The sequence below is a fragment of the Aquarana catesbeiana genome, linkage group LG01 (genome assembly GCF_042186555.1).
Source record: "Aquarana catesbeiana isolate 2022-GZ linkage group LG01, ASM4218655v1, whole genome shotgun sequence".
In the NCBI taxonomy this organism is placed as follows: Eukaryota; Metazoa; Chordata; class Amphibia; order Anura; family Ranidae; genus Aquarana; species Aquarana catesbeiana.
Window position 1 is genome coordinate 648,397,132 of NC_133324.1, and position 19,850 is coordinate 648,416,981.

The 19,850-nt window shown below is 40.5% G+C and overlaps 1 protein-coding gene across 2 annotated transcripts in view; it reads right to left on the reverse strand.

Annotated features, from left to right (window-relative positions):
• Positions 1 to 2,311: 2,311 nt before the first annotated feature.
• The window catches only part of STPG2 (sperm tail PG-rich repeat containing 2), a 1,021,190-nt gene continuing 1,003,651 nt past the window's right edge, over positions 2,312 to 19,850 (reverse strand). For both annotated transcript variants that reach the window (XM_073601209.1, XM_073601213.1), the window contains exons 14-15: positions 6,916 to 7,067; positions 2,312 to 2,549 (exon numbers count right to left, since the gene is read on the reverse strand). In XM_073601209.1, coding sequence (XP_073457310.1) covers positions 6,933 to 7,067 — 135 coding nt within the window. In that variant the 3' untranslated portion in view covers positions 2,312 to 2,549; positions 6,916 to 6,932. The remainder of the gene's footprint in view (positions 2,550 to 6,915; positions 7,068 to 19,850) is intronic.

Consider the following 19,850-nt stretch of genomic DNA (forward strand, 5'->3'; position numbering starts at 1 on the left):
TGGTACCATTCCAGTCAGTAGACTGTCAGTAAAAATTAGGAAGAATGGTCTGGCAATTACTTGACTGAGTTCCCTAAGTACCCTCGGGTGCAAGCCATCTGGTCCCGATGATTTATTAATGTTAAGTTAACCAAGTCTAAATTTAATTCTGTCCTCTGTTAACCATGGAGGTGCTTCCTGTGATGTGTCATGAGGATAAACACTGCAGTTTTGGTTAATGAAGTCCCCCAATTCCCTCATGAAGACTGAGGAGAAATTCAATACCTTAGCCATCTCCCCGTCCTTTGTAACCAGATTTCCTTCCTCATTCTTTATGGGGTCAATATGGTCTGTCCTCCCTTTTTTATTGTTTACATACTTAAAGAGTTTCTTGGGATTTTTTTTGCTCTCCTCCGCTATGTGTCTTTCATGTTCTATCTTAGCCGTCCTTATTGCACCCTTACATTTCTTGTTGCATTCTTTATAAAGTCTGAATGCTGATGATGATCTCTCAACCTAGTATTTTTTGAAGGCTTTCTCCTTTGCTTTTATATGCATTTTTACATTGGAGTTAAGCCATCCAGTAATTTTGTCCCCCTCTAAATTTATTACCCAATGGGATGTATTGGCTAATGCCCTTATTTAATATGCTCTTAAAGCAAACCCATCTCTCCTCCGTGCTCTTTGTTCCTAATATTTTATCCCAATTTATGTCTTTTAGCAAGGTTCGTAGTTTAGGGTATTAGATGCTGTGTACACCGCCTGCACTGTATTAGCAACTGTACTACGGCTGCACTGTATTTTATACCGTGTACACCACCAAAAGTGTAGTAGACACTGTACACACTGTATTAGATACTGTCTACACCGCCTGAAGTGTATCTATCTATCTATATATATATATATATATATATATATATATATATACATACACAAGACTGTATATATATATATATATATATATATATATATATATATTAATACTCTGCCTGCACTGATTGAATATAGAGTAAACACTGAATTTATAGGCTATGCTAAATGCAGAATATATATATATATATATATATATATATATATATATATATATATATATATATACACACACACTAGACTGACTGTATATATATATATATATATATATATATATATATATATATATATATACTGCCACTAACTGAATAACCTGCCTGCTTAATCTCAACTCAAGCTATCTCTCTGTCCACGCCAACAACACTACACAGGGCCGCAGTGTAAGCTGCCTTATATAGTGTGGGGCGTGGTCTTAGTCCCCTTGAGCCATGATTGGTCAAAGGCACCCTGCCTTTGGCCAATTATGGCTCTCTTAGCAGAGGGCGCTGTGATTGGCCAAAGCGTGCAGGTCAGGTGCATGCTTTGGCTAATTATCATACAGCAATGCACTGTGATCTTGTAGTGCATTATGGGGTGTTCCGCAGCACTCAAATTTGCCGCAAACGCCCATAATGTTCGCTGTTCTGTGAACAGGCGAACACCTGATGTTCCAGTCAAACTTATGTTTGACCCGAACATCAAGCTCATCCCTATTGTTTACTAAATAAAGAAAGCTTGAAGGAAAAATCAATTTAAATATGTCACTTTACAGACAGATTAAGCACTAAATTTAAAGAAATGTTTCATTTTTACTGTTTCACTTTAAGCATCATTAAAATCACTGCTCCTTTAAAAACAAAATGTTGCATTGGTACATGTCCCTCAGGGCAGTATCCACGCCCCATATCCTTTTTTATGCCCAATAACTTGCATATACCGTAAGCCTTTAAAATGGTGGGCACTTTTGATTTTTCAAGCTCGGGTCCCATAGACTTTAATAGGGTTCGCGGTTTGGGTCCGAACTTTTGCAATTTGCAAGAGTTTTGACACAAACCAAACCGGGGGGGTTCGGTCCACTCTACTTAGAAGTTTGTTTATGGTTAGTTTGTAAATTGGTTAGTTAACTGGCCACCTTTATTATTTATAGTTATTTTCTAAAAACATGTTTGAGGTGCTAATTTTGTGGTGCAACTTAGAGGATCAGGAGCAAACAAGCTTGATTTGTTTGTTCAAAATATTCTGCAAAGAAGGATTGCACCATTTTCTTTGAATGTTGGTGTACGATTAGCTAGATTGGATCTTAGATCACAAGCATTTATTCACACATGCAGAAGTGAGTTTCAGTGGTATGTTTTTTCATACTTTGGTCCTGAAGTATAACTCCAGGACTTCTTTTTTAATTTCCACTGGAAACCTTTGGTGGGATATAACAAAGCTAAGCTGCTAGAAATAACTCTTATTTAATGAACCCAGAAGCATATAATTAATCAGGAAGATTAACATTTATTAAAATTATTTTTATTGGAAGCCAGAAATTTGATAACATATAGTTATACAGTACATGTAAAATTAGATAATCATACAGCAATTTTGGCAACAATATTCCTTTCCTTGTAATTTTTTGAGTTTAAGCAGACAGTCTAGTGTATAATATATAGGTATTTCATAAGAATGATGACGAAGATCTGTAGTGTTGCTGGTTTCAGCCTAGGGAGGCTTAGCTGTAGCAAAACAAAATCATTATGAAAATTATATACAATATATTCACTAATCTGGGTACAATTTTAATAATATTGCATAAACACATATTATTTTTTTACTATTTGTGTCATCTTCTAGCTAATTTAACTGGATGCTGGCCAATAATGCAAAGATGCAGGTAGGTACAGCCACTTACACATACAGCATACAATACTTCTAAACAACAAGGCAACACACACCACATTCAGTACCTACCTTAAATACTGAATTTAGCCACTACTTCTATATTGCCAGACACCCCACACTTCTGACAGTGGTAGTCAATCACCTCTCTAGCAAAAGTGATTTAACTAACCAAAGACTCCAATAGTTAGTGCAAACACACTCCTTGGGCTTGTCAGAATGTCAGAATCAAATGATTGAATACTGACTACCAGGTCCAAAAATATTGGTTTGGAGTCTCTGGAACTCTAACAATTAGATCAATTAACATGAATACACACCCTGTATAACATAGTCTACAAACTAAAAAAATGAAAATATTCCATACACTTGTAGTTAAAATAATTCAAGAAATTGCTTCTCATTCTCAATATCCATTTTTTTGTAAAAAAAGAAAACACAAAGTTTAAAAAACAAGGTACATCCCCATAACCCCCCCACCCCCCCACCCACCACACTCCCGGAAAACCAGCATATAGGTAACATTTGCAATGTATTAAATTATATAAATTCATAGTTATTTATGACGAGGTGGGACAAACAAAGAACACAAATCAAATACCTCCAAGTAATTTCCTAATAAATCAAATGATATTTGAAAATTGTATGCATTTTACTAAAGAATTGAGATACAAGTTGGAATACAAGTTTATTTGGTCAATTTACTGACATCAGGTCACCACAAGTAAAAGTTTTTAACATACGCACCAGGTCACCTGTAGAAATTTTTGCTTGATGGTTACCAAGCTGAGATAAATCTCAAAATTTTAGAAGCCACTTGTGACTTATATTGGAGTCCCTTTTGTTTCAATGTAAGTCACAAGTGGCTCTTGGCTGAGGGGAAGATAAAATAACAACATTCTACACAATCTTGTGAAGCAGGTAAATAACTGCTGCAATCATGGGGATTTTCCTCTATTGTACTGAGCTAGCTGCCTGGTCCATACATCTCATAGGCACTCAGATGGAAGTCATGGGAAATCCAAAATATTAAAATCATTATTTGCACAAAAAAATCAGTTCACAAGAAAAACAGAACAGTTTACAGTGACCTTCCACCACTTTCTATATAATGTGATACCATTAAAACTGTTGGTGGGATCTGTTTTGCATGTTGGTGGTAGGTCATCTTGATCTGTTTTACAAATAAAAGCTGGTTAAGGTCCATATACAGTACAAGGCCGTATGCTATAAAATGTGAGTAAATACTGCATAAATCCATGTTCAGCTGTATCTGATCTTTGATTTCTATGGGTGGCTGTACCTGGGTATACATTGGTGCTTGCATAATCACACATATACATATGCATGTGGTTACACAAGTACCAGTGTATACCTGTGTATAGCCAATTCCTGTAATTGATTTATATGGGTAGTACGCAGCAGCTGCATCTTCCAGGCAGGGAAATACACCCAGAGTTTACAACATACACCCCAGACGTCACATGCATGAGGCCTAAAAGTGGATGAAACTTCTAAAAAGAATGTCTATCATATGACCATTATTGAAGTAACTGAGATTCCAATGTTCTGGTTTCTGCGTGCTTACCAGATCAAGAACCAGTAGATTTGTGTGTTTTTGCAGATTATCAACTCCCTGTGCTCTTAGGAAACAAAGGGAATGCATGTTTTTGAATGGTCATAGTTACCTGATTCAAGGTAGGAGGAGCATCTATATCAAAGTTTGGTGTAGTATGTAGTCTATATGCCTTTTGGCAATGCTAGAATTTCCAACATAGTTTAGGGAGGAGGATGGGGTTGCTTCCTATTTGTATGGGTTAAGAGCATTAAGAATTTCCAAGTAAGGTGACCCAAAGCATGTTGTTTGTTTAAGTATGCAGTTAGTTTTCAGTCAGCGCAATTATCTGATGTTGACTACCTAAAGGCTAAAAACAAAATTACCCATTTTACTTATAATTTTATGTCTAAATTAAGAAAAAGTAAGATAAAAAGTAAGTAAAATCAGTAAAAATGAGTTGTGGGGCAATTTCAAACAAAATAATCTTATACAAGTATACCTTTGTTTAACAAGTATATTTTATGTTTTAAATAGCACAATGTGTATTACATGCATAAAATAGTCTTTGCTTTCTGTGTTTGATGCAAAAACCTGCCATCTATTCCTCAACATCTGTGATAAATTCCCCATCCATATTCTGAATTAGGCAAGAGAGCCTTTGTTGGATACAAACCAACAGTTCTGATATGGTTCTGTCAATTCCACAGATGTCCAGCAGTTACATTTTAAATCAGCAATGGAGTCGCAAAATAAAATGTTATGTTTCAGAAACTTATTTCCTTACAGGTGATTTAATAATGTTGTAGGCTTTCAATCTGCAGGGAAAACTTAAGTAGCAGACACTTACTTTTATCTTATTAACAATTCATTTATTATTGTGCACAACAGATTCAAATAATTACATATACTGTTTGGTAAAAGAATGTTGAGCTTACAGATGTCACAAAGCATTTGCTAGAAATAATGTATAAACACAGTATAAATAAACAATGCTCTTAATGTGTGCCAAATTAAAAAACAACTGAATTTCACTTATGTTCCTTTCACAAGAATGGTCCGATCACATCTACTTGACATTTTTTGGGTGGATCAGAAGCTCAATGTCAGTCTACAGGCATGCGGGTATAAATAGACATGCATACAATTACATTTGATTACCTCCAAGTCTATCTAGTTCTGAAAAAAGGTTGCCTCCTTTATCATTTTTCAGACCTAATGTGATGGATCAGAGGTTAAAGCATGTAAACGGATGAAAGTCCATTTACATCTGTATGCCCATAGGCCTAAAACGGGTCAATTTGCCTCTACTCAAAAGCTGGATAAAAGCTGGAGAGGTGAAGACAGTTCTGAGACAGCTTTTTGGAAAGCCCAACAAGTTCTATAACACATCAAATATGAGGATAGAAGAAAGCTGCACTGCACTGCAAAAGCTGAAGTTAAGTTTATTCAGCCAAAAGGTGCTTTTACAGTGGAGTGTGGCCTCCTTCCATGTTCATTTTTGATGCATTAGTCAAGAAGATAGTGGATTGTTGGTAGGCAGCAGAGCAGATCAGTGGATTGTCATTGCCAGTCATTTGATTAAATCAAAATTTATATTGATGCAATAATTTAACATATTTTTTGTTTTGTGGCCTCTCTTTGTTTAGTGACTCTGAAGCTCTTTGCATGTGCATTTCTTTGGCATGTTTTAAAAATCTAGCAATGGTCTTTTTCAATCTTCTTTAAATATCTGCATTTATACTCTTTGTTTATTGTTGCTCCAGAAGAATTTTCACACAAATTATGCCACTAGGTATTGTTTTCCTTGCCTAGTTGTTCAGGTCAGTGAAAGAAACTTGCTTATTGAACTGACTTTTACAGATGAAATGTTTTTTGTTTTCATCACATTTTCCTACTTTTTTAGTGTAGTCCATTACCTTGTTTACATATTTTTCTCTCCGTATAGCACATCTTACTTAAAGAAATATCAAATGTTGCACCAGTAGTTTTAAAGGGGATGTGGGGAGCATACATTTTAGAGTGCTGTAGAGGCAGTAATCTATAGCAATCTTAAATAACATCTCCTTAATCTTTGCCTGTCTTCTACAGGATATATGCAGTCTCCAACCACTCCTATAGCGTTACCGCATTTTTTTATCATCTCACAGGGTATGTCCACAGTATAACAGGTATCTGTAGCATTACACACACTGAAAATCATGTGCTGTCTTCTGTATCAGGTAAATAGACCATCATGGCATTAAGGTTTGAGTAAATCAATAGAAATTATATGTAAAAAATGATGTCTTATACCCCATGACTAGAACACTTGTCTCTTCTACTGAATGACACTGTGGGGGAGATTTACTAAAACTGGAGAGTGCAAAATCTGGTGCAGCTTTGCATAGAAATGAATCAGCTTCCAGTTTTTTTTTGGCAAAGCTTATTTGAACAAGCTGAAGTTAGAAGCTTATTGGCTATCATGCACAGCTGCACCAGATTTTGAGTACACCAGTTTTCAAAAAATCTCCCATCTCTGTGTTTGCAAAAATGAGTCATTACTTCTGAAATGTACCAGTTGTATTGGTTAGCTTGTAGCTTGTGGCATTGTTTATTACACTTTGCATTATGAACATTTAATCTAAACGTGGTCAACTTTTTCTTACCTGTGATTTAAACAGTATCAAACACTTAGAGAAAATGGCTGTTTATCTGCCATGTCCTTCCGTGAAGGGCCTTCCACTTGATTCAGCAATGGATTAGGTAGAGTTGCATTAAATGTCCCTTTAAGAACCGTGTCTTTAAATACTGGGCTCAGCTAAAAACACAAATAATAAAAACATTTTATTTTAGTATGTAGTCAAGCATGATTTTATGCACCTAAAGTGCTTGTTAACCCCCAACAACAAAAAAATGCTGCTCCTATCCCTTTAATGTGCAATTAGCAGCATGGTGCTTTTGCTTTTTAAATTATCCCTCTGTATCTTCTACAATAGCTGTTTGATAATGTCATGTCTTGACTCCCCCTCTGAGTTCTGACTACGATTACTATGTCTGCTAAGCCGAGAGATTGTAGTCTGTGCATGTCTGCATCACACGCAGCTCTCCTATTCTCCTCTGTGCCTGTCTTCAGCTCCCCCTTCCTCCCCCTCCCTCTTCCTGTCAATACATACTCTCTCTCCTCTCTGATTGTCTGCTCGGCTCTCATACTTAACCTGAAAAGCTCCTATCCCCTGTGTATTAGGACAAGAAGTTCCCCTGTGTCTGTGTTTTATCATAAATATGCTTATCTGTACAGATGACACATCAGCTCCCTGCGATCACATGACTCCTTGGCTCTGTCTCTCCTCTCTCCTCTCCTCCCCAGCTGACGTCAGTGGCAGTGCTCGCCCCCCCCCCCCCCCCCCCGGAACTCTCAGCTGGCAGGGCAGAGAAGAGGAGAGAAAAGGCAACTGATCGTAATAAGGTGTGTTATCAGTACAGATAAGCATATTTATGATGCAACGCAGGTACAGGAGAACTTATTGTTCTAATACAGAGGGGATGAGAGCATTTTATAGAAGTGGCTTAACAACCACTTTATACTAAATGAATATTTATTTAGTTTATTTATATTGTGGTATGAAATGCTAAAGCACTTTAAAAGTGACAGAGTTCATTCTTATCAGTCTTTCTCCAAAATGTATAAACTGTAATGTCCCTTCCAGAATCATAGAGATTATCACAAAAAGAGGTCCAGTGTTTGCTGGAAATAACCCACCAGATAGTTTGTGTTGGTGTTTTGAAACCAGAACATTCAAAACAAACTTAAAGTGATTGTAAAGGCTCTTTTTTTAAAATAACAAACATGTTATACTTACCTCCTCTGTGCAGTTGGTTTTGCACAGAGCAGCCCGGATCCTCCTCTTCTCGGGTCCCTCTTTGCTGCTCCTAGCCCCTCCTTCCTTTGAGTGCCCCTCAGCCAGCAGCTTGCTACAGTGAGCACCCAAGCCGAGTCAGAGCTCCGTGTATCCATTCAGACACAGAGCCCTGACCTGACCCCGCCCCCTCTCCCCTGATTGGCTGCCTGACTTTGATGGACAGCTGCAGGAGCCAATAGCGCTGCTGCTCTGTCTCAGCCAATCAGGAGGAGTGTACTGGATGGCTGAGGGGATCGTGGACATCGTTGGAGAAAGAAGGGGCTCAGGTAGGTAATTGGGGGGGGGTGCTGGGGGGGCTGCTACACACAGAAGGTTTTTTTATCTTAATGCATAGAATGCATTAAGATAAAAAATCTTCTGCCTTTACAACTCCTTTAAGGTAACATGAAAAGAAGAGATTTCATACAGATAGTGCCCCTGGAAAACAAACACATAATCCCCCTATTCCACAACTACGAAATCTACAAAAGTTTTTTTTTTTTTTAATTAAATTCATATGACATAACAAGACCCACAGAATAGCTAGCTCAGTCCTGTTATCCTTAAAGTGGAAGTCCATGCAAAAACTAAAACCCCTGCATCTATAGACACCACCGACTTAACTAGCCACTCTGAACCAATCCAACCAGATCCCACGCTGAGCTGTTAGCCACGACTTTGCTGTGTAGGCGGTGCAGAGGACACAGACAACAACGGAAGCCCCATAGTAAGTCTATGGGTGACGTCACTTCCCATTCATTTCACAGCTGTTGTCGGACGTGTCCTCTGCAGAGCTTCCACCGTTGGCCAGATCGGGTTCAAGAAAGGTATGCATACTATATTTTTCTTTACAGGGCTAGATAAGTTAGCGTTAGATTGGTGGTGTCTATAGGAATTTTAGTTTTTGCATGGACTTCCACTTTAAGATCAAGGGTGAGGGGTCTAGGAGCCCCAAATCTGATGAAATACTCTTATGCTTCACACTTACGTTATATTCTCTACTGGCCCTCCCAACATGCCCCCAGTCACTGGTCAGAAATTGATTCATGGCAAATATACCCAGTGCACTTATGTTCGCTAATATGGCTATACATAAAATTTGCCTATAAGTCAATGAAACATTTACTTTTAGGTCCAATGCTTTTTACTATGCAGATTTGGAATGTGTGTTTTAGGAAATATTCCCTAGTCTCCTGCTGCTCACCGAAAAACAAAAGGAAAGAGAAGAGCCCAAAAATGCAGAAAGCATTTATTAAATGGATGAAATTGGACTCATAAAAAAATGGCATGTGCTAGGAATAATAGTCTGGGTCGCCTGGAAGCCAGGATGAAGTGTGAATGGAATAAAGTTGTTGTCACTGAAGGACCACTGTCACACAACCCCGGAAGTGGTGGCCGCTCGACGTAGCTAATGTTCACATGCGCAGAAGGACACTTTTCCAAGATTCAAGCTTCTTTCTCAGCCTGTTTTGTATTCCTGTATTTCCTTTTGTTTTTCAGTGATTCAAGAGAGTACCCACTCTGGTCCAAGAGCAGCACTCTCATAGTTAGATCATTGCAGGTTTGTTTTTTGGGCTACGCACATTATTATCTTTCATGTTAGTGCTAGATCCTCACTTAATCAATCTATTAACCTCAGGATCCTATGTAGCATATGGCTGTTATTGTTTTCTTTTATCATATTTAATAATCTTATTGTTTTAATTAAATGTTCTTTTATCTATTTTAAGTTTGTTGGTTTGATCAATTGCTATGAGCATTTTAAAGCATTGGGAGCACGGTAAATTAGACTTGTGTTGAACGCTGTGGTTTATTGCTTTGGGTCCTCCATAGCTCAATTACTTAACAGTTTATCTTTTATATATATATATATATATATATATATATATATATATATATATATATATACATATACACTATCTTGGTTCCAAGCCACAGTGTTCCAGTTGAGACATTTGGTTAATCCCGTTACCCGCAAACTGCATTCCTTTGAGGTGCTTTAGACTGTTACAAAAGGGCTGCTTAAATGGCTTTTTTATTAATTTCTTCAATTTAAACATTATTTTCTATTCTTTTACACTCAGTAACCTTGGATCGCCCCGCTAACTTTGAATCTGTATATACATCCAAGTCCTTCCTCAGTTACACCTAATTTCCTCAATTTATATATTTCTTCATGATAACCTTCATGAGTCTTCAATGACTGAAGATTATCATTTATAGATGAGAAAATAGGAATTTGTCAAGTCCTCCCTTTGTGTGGTATGCAAAGAAAATATCTATAAAATATTGACGTTTTGGTATAAAACCCCAGATGTACTTCATGTGCTAGACACATGCTGGAGGTGTCAGCAGGAAAAATGGACCTTGTCTCATGTTTTTTTGCAATGCTCCTTGATATAACTCGTCTGGCTATATGTTATGCAACTCCTAACCCACTGGTCATGTGGTTGATGAGAGTGTTAACTTGGTTAAGTGTATATGTGAATACACTCCAAACACTATAGGAGTATTTACATATACACAGATAGATCTGAGGATTTTTGAACAAAAGAGGTAGTTCTGCAATATACATTTATTGATACGGTTACATAATATATACTAAACAGTATTTACAACACAATGGGGTTGATTTACTAAAGGCAAATCCACTTTGCACTACAAGTACACTTTCAAGTGCAGTCACTGTAGATCTGGGGGAAGACCTAAAATGAGGGGAAGCTCTGCTGATTTTATCATCCAATCATGCGCAAGCTAAAATGCTGTTTTTTATTTATTTTGTATGTCCCCCTCAGATCTACAGCGACTACACTTACAAGTGCACTTTCAGTGTACTTTCAAGTGTATTTGCAGTGCACTTGTAGCACAAAGTGGATTTGCCTTTTGTAAATAACCCCCATTGCACACTATAAGTACCCTGGGTTACCTGATGTATACAACTTACACACATAACCATATTTACAATACAATGTACAGTACAAGTATGAAATTAGTTTACCTCTCTGCTCCAGGTGTGGTCATGCTAACACCCCTTTCTCACTGGAGCGTTTTGCAGGCGCTATAGCGTTAAAAATAGCGCCTGCAAACCACCCTAAAACAGCTGCCCCATGCACTCCAGTGTGAAAGCCCAAGGGCTAAGGAGAAGTTTGAACACACCTGACCTGTGTGTCCAATGTCTTTGGACAGTTTAACCCACCCTCTTTTCCAAGGGTGGGGGGGTAAGAGTCTCTGAGTTATTTTATCTGTTGTGTCCATGTGATAATAAAAACAGTTAGCATCTAAGCAAGTCTCGCCTTGTTTTGTGCTTATGAGCAGTTGGAATATCTGATATCTGTATCCAGACTGGGAGGAAGTGGTATATGACGGAAGCACTCAAGCAGAGTGTGTGTGACATTCCGTGACATTGGTGGCAAGCAGCGGGACGCTTCCTGCAGTCTGGGACATCCAAACCTCCACCTGGATCCAAGATCAGGATAGCAGACTTCAGTCACCCAAGCGGAGATATGGACCTGGCATCAGAGTTCCCGGGCCTGCTGCGGATCGTCCTTTCAACATATACCAGGACTGTGTCTGAGGATGAATACCTGGAGCTTAGGCAGCAAATTCGGGTGGAGCACTGGATTGGAGCCCTCCAGCTCGCTGGTATAAAACAGGGCAAGTGCTTTCCAACCCAAGAGCAACGGGCCAGTGACCAACGGGCATTGTGGATGGCATTCCTGGGAGAGCGGCCCCAGGAGCAATGGGTGACTGAGTTGAACAGGCTGGTCCAGAAGGAGATAGAGCTGGACAATCATTATCGGGCTCTGCAATGGCACTTAGAGCAGGGATATTTAGGGGAGACAACAGAATGCTCTCCAGAGGGATATGACTTTGGAGGCCCTGGATTGCTGTGGGAGAGCCTTACAGATCATTTTGTGCCTGGCGATGAAGGGGAACCTGCCCTTGAGGACCTGCGAGAATATAGAGAGGCTATGCTCGGTCTTGCAGGGGTCTCAGAGCTCAAACCTGATCTGGACCATTTGCTAAGGAAGGAACAGCATCTGGAAAAAGGCATACAGGAAACTGCTAGAACACATTTAGCAGCATGCCAGAGAATCGGCAGTGGAAAATCTGGAGATTGCCGTCCTCAAACCTGAAGTGCTGACAACAGGGCAGAGCTCTGCTAACCTCTGCCCAGCACTGATAGCATCTTCTGGGTTCCATGGACAGGAGATGGTGAACCTCTATCCCCAGACATCAGTTGCAGAGATAGGGGATTTGATAAACTTTTCTGCTGAGGAAGAACAACCTGATGAGCCTCCAGCAGAAGAGCTGCTATCAGGGCCAAAGTTCACTGTGCTCTGCCCAGCACCAACAGTGGCTTCGGCCTTCTTGAGAGAAGAGGTAGTCGGACTTTCTCCCACAACACTGACAGGGACATGTGATTTTCTGCCAGCAGCATCTATGGAGTTACAACAAACTTCTCCAGCTAAAGATCTGGTATCTGAACAGAGGTTCCAAGACCTCTGTCCCACACTTTTAGCAATTCCAGACTGGGGATTTAATAGACGTTTCTGTAGAGGAGGAACCAACTAGCAAACCCCCAGCAGAAGTAGTGGCAACCGGACAGAGGGTCCAAGACCTCTGCCCCACACCTGCAGCAATTGTGGAGGCCCAGGGTGAGGAGGTGGCAGTCTATCGCGAGCTACAGATCAGGATCCAAGTAGAGAATGCAGTCGTCACCTCACAACTGCAGCTTGATCTGGTGTCGGTGGATGGGACTTCAGTCCCCACCTGTATACCCCAGGGATGCTGGGCAGTCGGCCCAGATCCCCAACAGCATGACGGCGTGAGCCCAGTCCCCCTGTCTTCTCTCCAGCGGCAGAAAGGACTCTAGGGAGAAGGGCCAGTCCAGGCCTGTCCCCAGTGGCACTCATGTTCTCTGAGAGAGGCAGAGATTGGCTGGGTGAGTAATACTCTGTTTGGAGCAATTTGGGGTACTGTGTGGATACCAGCATTATAGGACTGGAACCACTGACTAACTTTGGAGTCAACCCATCTGGGGTCTCCTCCTGTGTGTCTCCTGCCGAAAGGGGAGAAATGTGACAGACCTAGCCGGGACAGAGGCTTTTGGAGAGGACTGAATGCAAGCCCTTGCCTTATGATTATGGGCCCTGGATTTTCAAGGGAACAATACTCTTTATGAGGTGTATGAGAAATCCAGTCTGATGTGTACTAATCAGACTCAATCTTGTATATATGTATATATTGTATATTGTCTCATTCTGTTGTGGACTCTTTGCTGTGATCATTTGGGAAGTGTATCTCTATGAAGGGAGGGGGGGATTCCTCCAGCAGCCCCCCTGCTGATAAGACTGTTTACTAAGGAGAAGTTTGAACACACCTGACCTGTATGTCCATTGTCTTTGGACAGTTTAACCCACCCTCTTTTCATAGAGATACACTTCCCAAATGATCACAGCAAAGAGTCCACAACAGAATGAGACAATATACAATATACATATATACAAGATTGAGTCTGATTAGTACAGATCAGACTGGATTTCTCATACACCTCACAAAGAGTATTGTTCCCTTGAAAATCAAGGGCCCATAATCAATAGGCAAGAGGCTTGCATTCAGTCCTCCCCAGCAGCCTCTGTCCCGGCTAAGTCTGTCACACATTACAACTACATTTCAAATGATAATCTGTATGTGTGGCAAATATGAATTATATACATGTATGCCAGCAAACCAAGCTTAATGCAACAATGCAAAGCAAACAACAGGAGAAGTCATGCCGGTGCTTCTAAACCTGAAATAGCCCATTGTTGTTGCAATAATATAGCGTGCTGTCATAACTCTAGACCTCCTTTGCTCGAATTCTTCTACATTTCCCTTGTAAACCAGCAATTTTTCTGAAGGTTGTTGAACCATATCACTGAAATGACCAATTATCTGCAATCGAATCTTCTTTAAAGTAGTTCACAAAATAGTCATATGTCATAGTTTATAAAAGAATGTTTTGCACCGCTCCACCACTATCCTAATATGAGGAATTTCATCATCGATTTTTCCTTAGTTCTAGTCTACTTGTTAATCAGAATGATCATAAAGTTTGTAAACATATCAAAAAGTTTGTAAACGTACTTTGTGAAGAATCCCACACATTTAATTCCTTTACTTCAGAAGCACATTTCCACTATTCCATGTAAATATGTACTTCTGTGTGACACAGGGCTGCAGAAGAGGAGTTTCAGGAGACACAGGGGTTGATTTACTAAAGGCAAGTAGATTCTGCAAGTGCAGTTGCTCCAGGGCTTAGTAAATGAGGTAAAGCTTCACTTTGCAAAGAATACCCAATCACACGCAAGAAAAATTATAAAAACAGCATTTTTGCTTGCATGTGATTGGATGATGGAAGTCAACAGAGCTTCTGCTCATTTAGTAAGCTCTGGTGCAACTGCACTTGAAGAATGCAACTGCACTTTACAAAGTGCACAGTCTATTTGCCTTTAGTAAATTAACCCCTCAGTCAGCACAGGGAAGAGCTCCACATGTGACATCATTACTTCTTTCAGGCAATAATGTAATATGGGATATTCAGTCCTTCAGAAATTGAAAACAAACCAATGAAGCATCCCAGGGTCAAGAAGGAATATAGGAGGTCATAGAAAGAGATGGCTAGCAGTTAGGCAGTGCTCACAACATTTTGTATGCAGATTTTTCAAGTAAGCTTATATTGGTTTATCAAAAATAACTACTATTTTTTTACTGCTATTACACTGTTGATGTTATACACTTATACACTTTAAGGGAAACTATATGCTGCAATTTTTGATCTCCATTAAAGTATATTAATAGCCAATTTGTTTTTACAGTTTAGGAAGAGTGTGGAAGGATTAGAACCCCTGCCACATTTACATATTGATTTTCCCCACCATGTAGATTCATCCTCTCTATTTGTTCTGGTGACTATTGTAACTGGGACAGAAAAAGGGGTGAAAATTCTAAATATGTACCTATTACCATAAGAGGAATAGATGAGAACCAGTCACCTGTTCTAGTGACATCTGTCTTCTTCTTGGTGATTATTCTCACTTCCTGTTACATTTCTGGGACAGAAATTAAAGGAAAAAATTCCCAATGGAACATAGTAAAAGCAGAGTGGCAGGGGTTTTAAGTCTTTGCTACTCTCTCCAAAACATAAATTAAAAGGTTTGGATGTGCATGTATTTTAAAATTCCTATGTATAGGATTTGTAATGAAAATCAAAAATCCAAATACCTTCTGTTTTAAGATGGTTCTATTGTGTGTATGGGACCCAACCTTGGCGTCCTGTACCTAGTTTAGCTGGAGGGGGAGAGGACTGACTTTCCTTATTAGGAACCTGGCATTTCAGAACTTCATAGAGTTTTATATGAAAAGAACCTCCAAACCATGATTACAGTGGCTGGAAGGAGTTAACACAGATGCCTCAGAGGTGAGAAAAGAAAGAGGAAACAGTGGCTGGCTGTAGCAGAGTGAGCTTGACAGCTGTGTGAGGAGGGTGAACTGAGCTTCAGAGCCACAGTTGCTGAGCTGAGAAAACCACCTCCTTAAGACACCTGAATGGGACTGGTATGGTGGAAGTGCACCATTATCTTGTTTTGCAATTTAATCCAGAGTATTAACTACTTTGTGTTTTCTGTTTGGAAAAGACAAGCTGGTTTTTCCTTTTCCCTGTTTTTTGGGGATAAAAAAAAGACTATTTGCTTTTACCAACATGTTTGGCTGATGATCTCAGGTTCTACAGGTGACATTTGGTGCTTGGATGCAGGCAAAGCATGCCGTGTAAGCCGTTGGATCGGAAATTGATATTTAAAGGGCCAATGCCCATTTTTGCAAGTCCTGTGTCAGAGCCACACAGATGCTGAAAACTGCTGAGGGCAGCATGGAGGAACTTATAAATGCTCTGGTACAGAACACCCAAGCCATACAGGCAGCCATTGCAGAAGCAAACCCTTGCTATGCAGAGGCTCAAGCCAATTAGGAACAGACCTTGGCCTTACTGATACAGGCTCAGCAGACCCAGGCAGTGCAGCTAGACGAGCAAAAGAAGTCTGCACAGGCCCAGTTGGATGCGCTAGTGAATTGTCTGAAAGGGTTTGTTGCCCCTAACAACCCTGTGACAGTGACAGCTAGCTGTTAACTGCAATAGCTCAATCTCTACAATGATGTGAAAGTGTTCCTGACAACATATGAATGCACAGCTGAGAGAGAGGGTTAGCCTCAGGACCAGTGGACTAGTGTCAGAAAATGGTTCACAGAAGAACAAGCACATCTGCTAATAATGAGCAAGTTCGCAGATTACAGTGTGTGCCAATGGGAATGTGCATGCGAATATTGCACGCCATGCATGACAGATCCTTGGTGCCCTATTTAAAGCCAGTAGTTTCATCCACAAGTTACTGGATAATTTTTATCTCCCCCATGTGTTCCTGTTCCTGCTATTATAGAATTTTCTGTTACCGACCAGGCTTGCCTTTGACCTGTCTTGTCTCCATTCCTGCCTTTGATCCTTAGCTTGCTCAGTTGACTCCGCTTCTGCCTGCTGATCCATGTATGACCTTTGGCTTGCTGTTCTGACTCCACTGCTGCTTAATTCCCAGTTAGGGTTACCACATCATCCCCTTAATCCAGGACACATATTAATTGCACAGGTTCTGAGGCTGATTTAATGCAGATAAGGCACCAAGTGAGTTTAATTACCATCTTAATCAGCCACAGAGCCTGTGTAATTATTGTGTGTCCTGGATTAAAGGGATGATGTGGCAAGCCTATTCCTAGTGTACCCAGGCCGACTCCTGACTCTGCTTGCTGCCTTACCGCTGGCTGATATTATGTGTATGAGTACTGGCCTGGCTCCTGACACTGTTCCTGGCTATCCCTTCTGCCAAGTCTCATCTGGTACATATGAGGGACTCCTGCCCAGCAGTGCATCCTGCTCATCCAGCCGCCATCTAGTGGACATCTCCTCATCACTTCAGCCTGTCGCAGCTGGCATCCCCTGCTTCTTTGGACATAGCACTCCCTTTCACCACCTTCAGGGGTGCCCTGCACTCATCCGCAAGGGTAGTACTCTCAGCACTTCGGCCTCTGACCAGGTAGGTGACAACTAGCCTATGGCCTCATTCCTTTTAGAGAAACTGCAGAAGGCCTACTATGACCTACTGGTGGCTGACGCCCTGGACTATACAAGATTTAAAGGGGCATCTTAGCCCACATTGGGGTGACTGTGGCTGTCCAGGTACACTGGATGCACTGCTGGAGGTATCATGTTGGCCAGTCACCACATTCCTAAATGCGTTATGTATTGTAACTGATAACCAAATACTGTAGGTACCCCAGTGGAGACTCCAGTATTTCAACGATCTGCTCCAGCATGAAGAAGCAGGAACATGCTGTGCTCCTGCAGAAGGACCCCATGGAGTATAGAACTGTATGAAGGATATCCTTCTTTGCCCCGAGGGTCTGTGCTGCCAACCTGGATCTGATCGAGGGGCAGTTTGAAAGTGACCTCTGGGTGAACCAACTGCACACCTAAGCACTGCTGGATACTGGGATCATGGTAGCACTTGTTCATACTGTGTTTGCCACAGAGTTGGACCTTGTAACAAGAACCCTGAGGGTGGTACTCATACATGGTGATACCAAGGAGTGCCCATTGGTGGTAGTGACAAAAGCCAGTGTATAGCACAGTTATCCAGGAGGTCAGGGTGGTACCAAACCTCATACGTGAAGTTATTGTAGGAAGGGACTGCCCTTTATTCATTGAACTTTGGGGCTATATGAACAAAGGATTGCCGTGACAGTTCGACCGTCCTACTCCCATTAACATAAAGGAAACCTCCTTGTTGCAGATTATGCCCAAGGAGGATGAGGGGTAAGGCTCCTCTAATCCTGCCCACCCTAACCTGGAAATGTCAGAAGGTGCATTTGGTCCTGCCCAAATTGGGGACCCCACATTAAAAAATGCCTGGGAACAGATTAATGGGGTGTCACAAGTGCCTGAGGCTGAGAAACGGTTATCCAGCTTTCCGTTTCTGGTTAGCTGCTATACCAAGATACTAAGGCAGGGGGAGAGTGGGTTGACCAATTACTGGTTCCCCAGCCTTTCAGGCACACGGTACTTGACCTGACCAACAATGACACATTGGTAGTACACCTGGGGACTTAAAAGACCAAGGTATTGATTGCACACTTGCCAGGAGTGATGGCAGAGATATAATAATATTAAAGTTCATGTTCCACCTAACAGTCAACTTCAACAATAGCACATTTTAACCCTTTGGTGCCTCTGCCCTTTATTGAGACATCATTCAAGCGTATTGCGATGGACTTGGTGGACCCTTTAGTGAAATCAGCTCAGGGTCACCAATACATCCTCATGGCTCTCAATTATGCCACCAGGTATTCAGAGGCAGTCCCTATGAGGAAGACCTCCTCACGAGCAATTGTCAGGTGATTGTTTAACATGTTCTCTAGGACCAGGTTCCCAAAATAAATTTTGACAGACCAGGGCACTCCATTCATGTCTAGGGTAATGATAGATCTGTGTAAGTTATTTCATATCAAACAATTATATACCTCTGTCTACCACCCACAGATGGTCAGGCTGGTTAAGCAGTATAATAAAATCTGTGTCAGCACCTAAAAAGGTTGTGTAAAGATTGAGTAAAGATTGGGACTGCTCCCAGCACTAATGTGCCATTAGAGAAGTACCTTCCTTCCACGAGTTTTCCCTTTTATGAGTTTATGAAACATGGGAAAGTGAATTCTCTCCCCATAAGGCGGTGATAGAGCATATAACTAGATGAGAAAAAGGATCACTAAGGTGATGTCCCTAGTAAAGGAGCATATGAAAAAAGTACAGGTAGCACAAAGAAGAGTGTACAACCGGTCTGCCAAGCTTAGAGAGTTCCAGATTTGGGATCGGGTGGCGGTATCTGTGTGCCAACCTCCTGAAGATGGCATTATATCCCAATTTTCTAGGATTATGTACAATCCCTGTGTCCATCAAAGGGTGATAAAGAAAAGGTTTTACTATTTCTGTCCTAATGTCCATATCTTGTGTATACCAGTACTGCAATTGTTGCAACACCTACAGTGTTCTCTCTTCCTTCAATACAATTCAAACTGATCATTGCAAATGATTCATGTCTTTTTGTATAAGGATCTATTTCTTCCCAACTGCCCCTTTTTTGGTTTGACAGTCCTGATATTTGTTTCTATTTTTCAACAATTTGAATTAAAATACTAGTTGACTAAACAAATCGTGGAGCTTTAATGCACTGATTTTTAATTATTAGATTTCAAATTATATTAAATTGACACTTCCAAAGTGAATTCAACTGTCACTTGTATGTAAAACATGTTGGAAAGGCAGTCCCACTTAAAGGGGAATTTGTTAAGGAATAAATAAGGAAGTTGTCCTGGCTGAGTTCACTAACACACCAGCTATAGCCGGTAATAATTATGCTTGTTTCCTTTCTTAGTAAGTAACTGATCTGAAACAAGCAAGCAGGCCAGGTTTTCTAAAACTCCTTATTTTGCACAGTTATTCAGGAACTCATTAACTAGCATAGCAAGGATAGGGATGTTGGTCCCAGAGCTTTCACCTTTAAAGTGGTTGTAAACCTTGTTATGCCACTTTTACCTACAAGTAAGCCTATAATAAGGCT